General features: G+C 39.9%; 1 protein-coding gene across 2 annotated transcripts in view; it reads right to left on the reverse strand.

Moving 5' to 3' along the window:
• Positions 1-12,390, reverse strand: part of ano10b (anoctamin 10b) — a 49,125-nt gene that overhangs the window by 35,492 nt on the left and 1,243 nt on the right. For both annotated transcript variants that reach the window (XM_061917404.1, XM_061917405.1), the window contains exon 3: positions 93-307. In XM_061917404.1, coding sequence (XP_061773388.1) covers positions 93-300 — 208 coding nt within the window. In that variant the 5' untranslated portion in view covers positions 301-307. The remainder of the gene's footprint in view (positions 1-92; positions 308-12,390) is intronic.

The following is a 12,390-nucleotide window of genomic DNA, read 5'->3' on the forward strand; positions in this document are numbered from 1 at the left end:
ATTCTGCTTGGTTTTTTTTGCTGTAATGAAACCCTCCCACCCGGAATATCTTAAAAGGCAGCGAGAACAAGAAAGAACTTGTCCGTCCTCACCTCCTTCTTTCTGGGGCGCTCCAATCAGTCTGATGATCCACCTTTTGGTCTCCGGACGGACTTTCTCCCCAAGTTTCACCAGAACCAACGGCTCTACCGCCTCGGACAGACAACACGGGCAGCTGACCTTAGTCCATCCTAGTCCAGCAGATAGAGTACTTGCAGGTTTTTCATCAGGCTGCTGGTCATCACGTTGTGCTTTACTCATGATGACCCTGAGAGGAAGAATAATAGTAGTCATACACAATAATGTGCATGCAGACCTTTTTGATTTACTCAATGATCAAATGTATGGTCCTTATCTGTATCTTTACTAAAAATGCAGCCATATATAATTTTTCTTGTATATATTTCTTATTTCTAGCTCTATTTTTAGATAATTTGTGTACATTGTTTTCAATCTATGGTCCATGCTGATGTAATGATGCACATTTCCCCTTTGTGGGCTAAATAGAGGACTATCGTGTCTTGTCTTATCTTATCTAATTGTTTATGGTTCTGAATAATTTTTTTCAGACATGTTGAATATTGTTTTATTTACTCAATGATAAAATGTATAAGTATTATACATGGTTATTATGATTATTTTTTTGTTTCAGACATGTTTTACAAGTACATCCATTCAGGCAGTGTTTTTCAACCACTGTGCCGCGGCACACTAGTGTTGAGTTGAGTTGAGTTGAGTTTGAGTTTATTTCGAACATGCAAGCATACAACATGATACATCACAATTTCTAGTTTCTCTTTTCAACATGTTCGAAAAGGAGTAGGAAGAAGCAGAGCTTATTTAATCCTACCCCTTTTCTTTTACATAACAGTTGCTAAAACTTTTAGTGTGCCGTGAGATACTGTCATGATCCGTAGTCTGGATCATGTTTAGTTTAGTTATTTTCTGTTAGTTTGGACTCCCTTTGTTGTTTGTGTACCTTTTTGTGAGTCAGTTTGGTCACCATGGCAACATATTAATTTCACCTGCTGAGGGTTCCAGACGCACACCTGTTTTTGTTAATTACTTCCTTATTTAAGCCTATTTAAGCCTGCCTTGTCCCGTCAGTCGGTCTTGGTCCCTTGTTTGCGGTATGCAACTGTTTCGTTGGTAATTATTAGATTTCTTGTTACCTGATCCTGTGCTAGTGTTAGCATTAGCTTCTGTGCTTTCGCCACGCGTTTCTTTTCGTCTGTTTTTGTACCAGTGTTTTGTTATTAAATCATTCTTACCTTTTAGTTGTTGTCCGGAGTGTCTATGTTTGCGTTGGAGGAACGATCCCGCATTAAAATGCGACCCGCACGTGACAGATACAGTCTGGTGTACAATGGGAGATGGTCTAACTTCACTTATTTGGGTTAAAATATTGTTTGCAAACCAGTAATTATAGTCTGCAAATGATGTGTTGTTGTTGAGTGTCGGTGCTGTCTAGAGCTGGGCAGAGTAACCGCGTAATACTCTTCCATATCAGTAGGTGGCAGCAGGTAGCTAATTGCTTTGTAGATGTCGTAAACAGCGGGAGGCAGCGTGCAGGTAAAAAGATGTATAGTGCTTAAACCAAAAAGAAACAGAAGGTGAGTGCCATTAAGAAAAGGCATTGAAGCTTAGGGAAGGCTATGCAAAACCAAACTAAAACCAAACTGGCTACAAAGTCAACAAAAACAGAATGCTGGACGACAGCAAAGACTTACTGTGGAGCAAAGGCAATGTACATCCAAACATGACATAACATTTAACCCCACTAAGAAGGGTAAAAAACAAGTGAAATATTCTTGATTGCTAAAACAAAGTAGATGCAGGAAATATCGCTCAAAAGAAGACAAAAAAGCAAAAAAAAAAGCCACCAAAATAGGAGCGCAAGACAAGAAGTAAAACACTACACACAAGAAAAGAGCAAAAAAGTGCAAATAAGTCAGGGCGTGATGTGACAGGTGGTGACAGTACACCTACTTTGAGACAAGAGCTATAGTGATGCATGCTTGCTTATGTTGCGATCCGTGACTCAGATCTTCACATGTTTATTTTTCCATCTTTGTTTCATTCTCTTCTGACCCACTTACTTCCTGTTTAGTCCGTTACCATGGTTACACATTGATTTCACCTGCTCCTCGTTTTCTACACACACCTGGTTCTCCTTGATTTCTCAAGGAGAACCAGCTTTCCTCTTTTCTTTGTTCAGTCTGGGTCCATAAATTTGCCTTTTAGCAACAGTATTGATTGACTTCATGTAAGTATATTCTCGCTAGCTTTTCACGCTAAACCTTTGTTTTATTCCAGCTCTCACGCTGATGAATTGTTTTTCCTTTTTTGTGTGCCTTTGTGCCAGTCTTAGTTTTTATGTTTTCTATTCCTAGATTTTATGCTAGCGCCCTTGGTTTATTTTGTCTGTTAGCTCCAGTATTTGTGTTTGTAGCCTGCTTTTGTTAAGTTTAATAAATCATATAATATATCAAATAGACTCCCTTTTTAGACCAGTTGATCTGCCGTTTCTTTTCTTTTTCTTCTATGTCCCACTCTCCCTTGTGGAGGGGGTCCGGTCCGATCCGGTGGCCATGTACTGCTTGCCTGTGTATCGGCTGGGGACATCTCTGCGATGCTGATCCGCCTCCGCTTGGGATGGTTTCCTGCTGGCTCCGCTGTGAACGTGACTCTCGCTGCTGTGTTGGATCCGCTTTGGACTGGACTCTCGCGACTGTGTTGGATCCATTATGGATTGAACTTTCACAGTATCATGTTAGACCCGCTCGACATCCATTGCTTTCCTCCTCTCTAAGGTTCTCATAGTCATCATTGTCACCGACGTCCCACTGGGTCATTATTGTCACCGATGTCCCACTGGGTGTGAGTTTTCCTTGCCCTTATGTGGGCCTACCGAGGATGTCGTGGTGGTTTGTGCAGCCCTTTGAGACACTAGTGATTTAGGGCTATATAAGTAAACATTGATTGATTGATTGATTGATTTAAACTTACTATTGCTGTGTTCTTGTCGACGCATCCACGGAGGGACAAACCCGGCATTACTATGCCAATCAGTCATTACAGCTTATGCTTTAAAGTCATATCCAACAATTGCGACAACGACTTTATACTGTCAACTGAGTTGCGTTTTTTAATGATTTCTGCTGGTGGTGTGGCTCCGCATATTTTCAACGAAAAAAATGTGCCTTGTCTCAAAAAAGGTTGAAAAACACTGCATTATGTGGTTACATTTGCAACAAATGTAAAAAGGAGAAACAAGAAGCAAAACTTGTATTTATTCCTGCTCCTTCTCCATGTCTTCTACTGAGAGTTCATTCTCAACATGACTGTTATATGTTTACATAAAGTTTGCTTCCTGTGGGAGAGAAAGGAAGGTGTTGTTGTACTGGTCTAAAATAGTTGACCTAATTGAAAATAACAATGAAATAATAAATAATAAACATAAATATTGACTGAATTAATAATTGAATATTTTTTTAAATACTTTACAAAAAAGTAATTGAATAATCAAATATTTTTGGATATAACTCAAGTGTAAAATATTTAATGAATAAATGACATACCTGTTAAACTTAATTTACTGTATAAATAAATGCAACACATATCACAATCAGTAAATTATATTGTAAAAAAAATGTTTACTATTTTTTTAATATTATTCTGTACATATGTATTTTTTATTTTATATATTTTTTTATTTCAATACAAATTGTAATTCTTATAGCCAGACCTTTGTGTTTACGTCCGTGCCTGACGGTTTCGGCTACAACCGTTGCCTTCCTCAGAAAACCACGTGACAACCTCTGAGGAAGGCAACTGTTGAGGTCCGGACGTAAATAAACAGGTCTGGCTATAACAATAACAAATTGCATAATTTTTTAAAAACCTTATAAACCTCTTTGGGTGTATTTCAACAGTTGTGTTTTACTTGGGGGGATTTGTATTATATACATTATATTTTATTATAAATATATATATGCTGTGTATATATATATATATATACACACAGCACCTGTAGTCCAGACCTGTCTCCCATTAAAAATGTGTGGCGCATTATGAAGCCTAAAATACGACAATGGAGATCCCGGACTGTTGAACAACTTAAGCTGTACATCAAGCAGGGATGGGAAAGAATTCCACCTGAAAAGCTTCAAAAATTGGTCGCCTCAGTTCCCAAACATTAACTGAGTGTTGTTAAAAGGAAAGTTCATGTAACGCAGAAGTAAAATTGCCCCATGTGCCAACTTTTTTGCAATGTGTTGCTGTCATTAAATTCAAAGTCAATAATTATTTGCACAAAAAAAATAGTTTCTCAGTTTGGACATTAAATATCTTGTCTTTGCAGTCTATTCAAATGAATATATACATTATACATATATACATACATATATATACATGTATATATATATATATATATATATATATATATATATACATTTTTCAAAGCAAAATATAAAACAAGACCACCACTGGTATGTTACACCATTAGTGGTTTAACATAGTGGTTCCCAAATGGGCGTACACATACCCCTGGGGGTACTTCAAGGTATGCCAAGGGGTACGTGAGATTTTTTTTAAATATTCTAAAAATAGCAACAATTCAAAAATCCTTTATAAATATATTTATTGAATAATACTTCAACAAAATATGAGTTCATAAACTGTGAAAAGAAATGCAACCATGCAATATTCAGTGTTGACAGCTGGATTTTTTGTGGACATGTTCCATAAATATTGATGTTAAAGATTTCTTTTTTTGTGAATAAATGTTTAGAATTAAGATCATGAATCCAGATGGATCTCTATTACAATCCCCAAAGAGGGCACTTTAAGTTGATGATTACTTCTATGTGTAGAAATCTTTATTTATAATTGAATCACTTGTTTATTTTTCAACAAGTTTTTAGTTATTTTTATATCTTTTTTTCCAAATCGTTCAAGAAAGACCACTACAAATGAGCAATATTTTGCACGGTTATACACTTTAATAATTTAGAAACTGATGACATAGTGCTGTATATTACTTCTTTATCTCTTTTTTTCAACCAAAAATGCTTTGCTCTGATTAGGGGGGTACTTGAACTTAAAAAAAATTCACAGGGGGTACATCACTGAAAAAAAGGTTGAGAACCACTGGTTTAACAGAACACATTTGTTTTACAATTGTCCATTTTTCACAATTACAATGTTTATCTAATCAAATATTTTACAGGCCCGAATAAAATGATTGGCGGTCACTCACCCTGTCATGTCAACACGTACACGCAGGGAGCGCGTGCACACATACAAGAGTGGTCCGAGAGAAGCAACGAAAAACGTGCAGTCATGTTGTTGTTATGATAAAATATACATTCAATGGCAGCTAACACTAGCTATTCAAATTGCTGTTATTAGCTAACAACACCTAAAGCTACGAATTTGCAGCCCTAAGAGGGCGGGATATACTGTGTAAAATACAGTGGAAAGTTGCCGCGCTGTAGGGATCTGTGTCTGCTGTATATTGCAAACAGCAGCGGTGGCCGGGCCCGGGAATTATTTTGGTGATTTAACCCCCAATTCCAACCCATTTATTTGTCATTTATTATACCGTATTTCCTTGAATTGCCGCTGGGGCGCTAATTAATTTAAAACCTCTTCTCACTCCTGCGCTTACCGAAGGCATGTGGTAAAAGTAAGCATGCGCTAATCATTTTAAAACCTCTTCTCACTCCTGCGCTTACCGAAGGCATGTGGTAAAAGTAAGCATGCGCTAATTATTTTAAAACCTCTTCTCACTCCTGCGCTTACCGAAGGCATGTGGTAAAAGTAAGCATGCGCTAATCATTTTAAAACCTCTTCTCACTCCTGCGCTTACCGAAGGCATGTGGTAAAAGTAAGCATGCGCTAATTATTTTAAAACCTCTTCTCACTCCTGCGCTTACCGAAGGCATGTGGTAAAAGTAAGCATGCGCTAATCATTTTAAAACCTCTTCTCACTCCTGCGCTTACCGAAGGCATGTGGTAAAAGTAAGCATGCGCTAATTATTTTAAAACCTCTTCTCACTCCTGCGCTTACCGAAGGCATGTGGTAAAAGTAAGCATGCGCTAATTATTTTAAAACCTCTTCTCACTCCTGCGCTTACCGAAGGCATGTGGTAAAAGTAAGCATGCGCTAATTATTTTAAAACCTCTTCTCACTGATGCGCTTACCGAAGGCATGTGGTAAAAGTAAGCATGCGCTAATCATTTTAAAACCTCTTCTCACTCCTGCGCTTACCGAAGGCATGTGGTAAAAGTAAGCATGCGCTAATTATTTTAAAACCTCTTCTCACTCCTGCGCTTACCGAAGGCATGTGGTAAAAGTAAGCATGCGCTAATTATTTTAAAACCTCTTCTCACTCCTGCGCTTACCGAAGGCATGTGGTAAAAGTAAGCATGCGCTAATCATTTTAAAACCTCTTCTCACTCCTGCGCTTACCGAAGGCATGTGGTAAAAGTAAGCATGCGCTAATCATTTTAAAACCTCTTCTCACTCCTGCGCTTACCGAAGGCATGTGGTAAAAGTAAGCATGCGCTAATCATTTTAAAACCTCTTCTCACTCCTGCGCTTACCGAAGGCATGTGGTAAAAGTAAGCATGCGCTAATTATTTTAAAACCTCTTCTCACTCCGGCACTTACCAAAGGCATGCAGTACAAATTTGAGTGTGATGTAAGCTTGGACCTTGAATCCTACTGAATAGATCTTAATCTTCTTTCCTTTATGCGATTTCAAATTACCGGTATTGAAATCAGCCTCCTCCATTTTGAAAATGATGACAGGGGAAGTGTCACTCGTGCCGTCACAAGTTTGACCAGGCGGTAATACTAAGCATGCGCTAATTATTTTGCGAAGCGAGTTTGACCCGGCAGTAATTCAAGGCAGGCGCATACTATATGCCCTGCGGCAATTCAAGGAAATACGGTAGTTTATATACCAAATAATATATTACTAGAAGATTGTGTTAAATCGAAAATCGATTCAGGATTGAATCGTCACCCCAAGAACTGTAATCAAATCGACTCGTGAGGTGCCCAAAGATTGCCACCTCTATTTTTTACTAATCTGTCCTGACTTGCGGGACGCCCTTGTCCTTATTTCATTTAATTGAAAAATCTAATGTCAACTCTGTTCAAGGGATGAATTTCTCTGACACCATGGAGGGTGTCGGTTATGTTTTTGTTATTACAAACCCCGTTTCCATATGAGTTGGGAAATTGTGTTAGATGTAAATATAAACGGAATACAATGATTTGCAAATCATTTTCAACCCATATTCAGTTGAAAACACTACAAAGACAAGATATTTGATGTTCAAACTGATAAACATTTTTCTATTTGCAAATAATTATTAACTTTAGAATTTGATGCCAGCAACACATGACAAAGAAGTTGGGAAAGGTGGCAATAAATACTGATAAAGTTGAGGAATGCTCAACAAGAAATTTAGGGATTTCAACATCTACGGTCCATAATATCATCAAAAGGTTCAGAGAATCTGGAGAAATCCCTCCACGTAAGCAGCATGGCCGGAAGCCAACATTGAATGCCCGTGACCTTCGATCCCTCAGACGGGACTGTATCAAGAACAGATATCAATCTCTAAAAGATATCACCACATGGGCTCAGGAATACTTCAGAAAACCACTGTCACTAAATAAAGTTCGTCCCTAAATCTGAAAGTGCAAGTTGAAACTCTACTATGCAAAGCGAAAGCCATTTATCAACAACATCCAGAAACGCCGCCTGCTTCTCTGGGCCCGAGATCATCTAAGATGGACTGATGCAAAGTGGAAAAGTGTTCAGTGGTCTAAAGAGTCCACGTTTCAATTTTTTGTGGAAATATTCGACATGGTGTCATCCGGACCAAAGGGGAAGCAAACCATCAACGCAAAGTTATCAACGCAAAGTTCAAAATCCAGTATCTGTGATGGTATGGGGGTGCATTAGTACCCAAGGCATGGGTAACTTACACATCTGTGAAGGCACCATTAATGCTGAAAGGTACATACAGGTTTTGGAACAACATATGCTGGCATCTAAGAGCCGTCTTTTTCATGGACGCCCCTGCTTATTTCCCCAAGACAATGCAAAGCCACATTCAGCACGTGTTACAACAGCGTGGCTTTGTGAAAAAAAGAGTACAGGGACGGCGTGGCTCAGTGGGAGAGTGGCTGTCCCTGGTTCAATCCCCACCTAGTACCAACCTCGTCACGTCCGTTGTGTCCTGAGCAAGACACTTCACCCTTGCTCCTGATGGGTGCTGGTTGGCGCCTTGCATGGCAGCTCCCTCCATCAGTGGGTGAATGTGTGTGTGAATGGGTAAATGTGGATGGAAGTAGTGTCAAAGCGCTTTGAGTACCTTGAAGGTAGAAAAGCGCTATACAAGTACAACCCATTTATCATTTATTTATTTACTTTCCTGGCCCACCTGCAGTCCAGACCTGTCCCCCATCGAAAATGTTTGGCGTATTATGAAGCGTAAAATACGACAGCGGAGACCCCGGACTGTTGAACGACTGAAGCTTTACATAAAACAAGAATGGGAAAGAATTCCACTTTCAAAGCTTCAACAATTAGTTTCCTCAGTTCCCAAACGTTTATTGAGTGTTTTTAAAAGAAAAGGTGATGTAACACAGTGGTGAACATGTCCTTTCCCAACTACTTTGGCACGTGTTGCAGCCATGAAATTCTAAGTTAATTATTATTTTTCAAAATTTTTTTTTTTTTATCAGTTTGAACATCAAATATCTTGTTTTTGTAGTGCATTTAACTGAATATGGGTTGAAAAGGATTTGCAAATCACTATATTCCATTTATATTTACATCGAACACAATTTCCCAACTCATATGGAAACGGGGTTTGTATTAAATACCAATTCAAAATGAACTGACCATATAATACAAGTGACCAAATATATGAGGCTGTCTGTTTTTTTGTTGAATAGTGAAGGCTAACATGTCAAAACCAACGCTTCTCATCCAACCTGATGGAGCGTGAGAGATGTTGCAAAGATAGGTGTGCCAAGCCCGTGGCATCGTATTCAAAAAGACTTGAGGCTGTAATTGTTGCCAAAGGCGCACCAACAGAGGATGTGAATACTTATGTACATGCAAGTTTTTGTTATTTCTTTTTGATAACTTTGAAATACCTAAAAACATTTTCACGTTGTCATTATGAGGTATTGTGTTTAGAATTTTGAGGGGGGAAAAATACACCGATTTGGAAAAAGGCTGTGAATACTTTCCAGATGCACTACATGCCAGGAGCATTCAATAAAATATTTAAATCCCTTTCACAACATTTGGCTGTGCGGGGGTTAACATGTTGGCCGCACATCTAAAAGGTCAGAGTTCAAATCTTTGTTTGGGCGTGTCTGTGTGGAGTTTGCGTGTATTCTCTTTATGAAAGCAGGTAATATAAAAATATGCTGAGCCAGCTGGTATAGGCTCCTGTTGACCTGCTCCTCATGAGGACCAGCTCATGTTAGTCTAAAGCAGTGATTCAAGCTGTGTGGTACGCCAAAGAATCAATTAATGAAATATTCACACACAGAGTTCAAAGTGTGTCATTTTACAGAAGCCAAAAACATCAAATGTACTTCGTAAATAAAAATAAAACCGCTACCTTTTTTTAATGAATATTTAGACCCACTACACCAGTGTATTTTAATGTATGTCATTATGGAACTTGTTCAGGTGAAAGAAGTTTGATAACCACTGGTGTAAAGAGATTCAAGTTGTGTTATAATATTATTTGCCAGTGTCACGTGTCAGCCAATGATGCCTCCATATTTGGTCGCTTTCTTGTTGATTCGTTGAACAATGGAGGCGATTCATCGAACAAAACATTTAATCATGGGTTATGTTCCTGAAAGCACCGTGAAAAATGAACAAAACTTAAAACCAGGGAAGTTGACACCTTGTGTAAATTGTAAATAAATACAAAATACGTCCATCTATCCATCCATTTTCTACCGCTTGTCCCTTTTTAGGTAACGGTGCTGGAGCCTATCACAGCTGCATTCGGGAAGAAGGCGGAGTACACCCTGGACAAGTCGCCACCTCCTCGCGGGGCCAACACAGATAGACAGACAACATTCACACTCACATTAACACACCAGGGCCAATTTAGTGTTGCCTTTGTAGGCGGGAGGAATCCGGAGTACCCAGAGGGAACCCATGCAGTCACGGGGAGAACATGCAAACTCCACACAGAAAGATCCCCAGAGCAGGATCAAACCCAGGACTACTCAGGACCTTCGTATTGTGAGGCACATGCACTAACAAATAGAAAATACATCCATCCATCCATCCATTTTCTACCGCTTATTCCCTTTTGGGGTCGCGGGGGGCGCTGGCGCCTATCTCAGCTACAATCGGGCGGAAGGCGGCGTACACCCTGGACAAGTCGCCACCTCATCGCAGGGCCAACACAGATAGACAGACAACATTCACACTCACATTAACACATCAGGGCCAATTTAGTGTTGCCTTTGTAGGCGGGAGGAATCCGGAGTACCCAGAGGGAACCCATGCAGTCACGGGGAGAACATGCAAACTCCACACAGAAATATCCCCAGAGCAGGATCAAACCCAGGACTACTCAGAACTTTCGTATTGTGAGGCACATGCACTAACAAATACAAAATACATCCATCCATCCATCCATCCATTTTCTACCGCTTATTCCCTTTTGGGGTCGCGGGGGGCGCTGGCGCCTATCTCAGCTACAATCGGGCGGAAGGCGGGGTACACCCTGGACAAGTCGCCACCTCATCGCAGGGCCAACACAGATAGACAGACAACATTCACACTCACATTCACACACTAGGGCCAATTTAGTGTTGCCTTTGGAGGCGGGAGGAATCCGGAGTACCCAGAGGGAACCCATGCAGTCACGGGGAGAACATGCAAACTCCACACAGAAAGATCCCCAGAGCAGGATCAAACCCAGGACTACTCAGGACCTTCGTATTGTGAGGCACATGCACTAACAAATACAAAATACAATGATTGGCAACCTATATTCAATTGAATGGACTCCAAAGACAAGATATTTAACGTTCGAACAGAAAAACTTTGTTATTTTTTGCTAATATTAGCTCTTTTGGAATTTGATGCCTGCAACATGTTTCAAAAAAGATGGCACAAGTGGCAAAAAAGACTGAGAAAGTTGAGGAAAGCTCATCAAAGACTTATTTGGAACATCCCACGGGTGTGCAGGCTAATTGGGAACAGGTGGGTGTCATGATTGGGTATGAAAGCATCTTCCATGAAATGCTCATTCATTCACAAACAAGGATGGGGCGAGGGTCACCACTTTGCGAACAAATGCGTGAGCAAATTGTCCAACAGTTTAAGAACAACATTTCTCAACGAGCTATTGCAAGGAATTTAGGGATTTCACCATCTATGGTCCGTAATATCATTAAAAGGTTCAGAGAATCTGGAGAAATCACTGCATGTAAGCAATGATATTACGGACCATGGATCCCTCAGGCGGTACTGCATCGAAAAGAGACATACGTGTGTAAAGGATATCACCACATAGGCTTAGGAACATTTCGGAAAACCACTGTCAATAACTAGTTTTTCGCTACATTTATGAGTGTAAGTTATGCAAAGCAAAAGCCATTTATCAACAACACCCAGAAACGCCGCCGGCTTCGCTGGGCCCGAGTTCATCTAAGATGGACTGCTATAAGGTGGAAAGGTGTTCTGTGGTCTGACGAGTCCACATTTCAAATTGTTTTTGGAATCTGTGGACGTCGTGTCCTCCGGAGCAAAGAGGAAAAGAACCATCCGGATTGTTGTCAGTGCAAAGTTGAAAAGCCAGCATCTGTGATGGTATGGGGGTGTATTAGTGCCCAAGGCATGGGTAACTTACACATCTGTGAAGGCACCATTAATGTCGAATGGTACATACAGGTTTTGGAGCAACATATGTTGTCATCCAAGCAACGTTATCATTTCTGCAAGACAATGCCAAGCCATGTGTTACAACAGCGTGGCTTCATAGTAAAAGAGTGCGGGTACTAGACTGGCCTGCCTGTAGTCCAGACCTGTCTCCCATTGAAAATGTGTGGTACATTATGAAGCCTAAAATACAACAACGGAGGATTGTTGAACAACTTAAGCTGTACATCAAGCAAGAATGGGAAAGAATTCCACCTGAAAATCTTCAAAAATTGGTCTCCTCGGTTCCCAAACGTTTACTGACACAGTGGTATAATTGGCCCTGTGACATTTTATTTTGCAATGTGTTGCTGCTATTAAATTCTAAGTTAATGATTATTTGCAAAAAAAAAATTGT

Source organism: Nerophis ophidion, linkage group LG12, assembly GCF_033978795.1.
Source record: "Nerophis ophidion isolate RoL-2023_Sa linkage group LG12, RoL_Noph_v1.0, whole genome shotgun sequence".
NCBI classification, from domain to species: domain Eukaryota; kingdom Metazoa; phylum Chordata; class Actinopteri; order Syngnathiformes; family Syngnathidae; genus Nerophis; species Nerophis ophidion.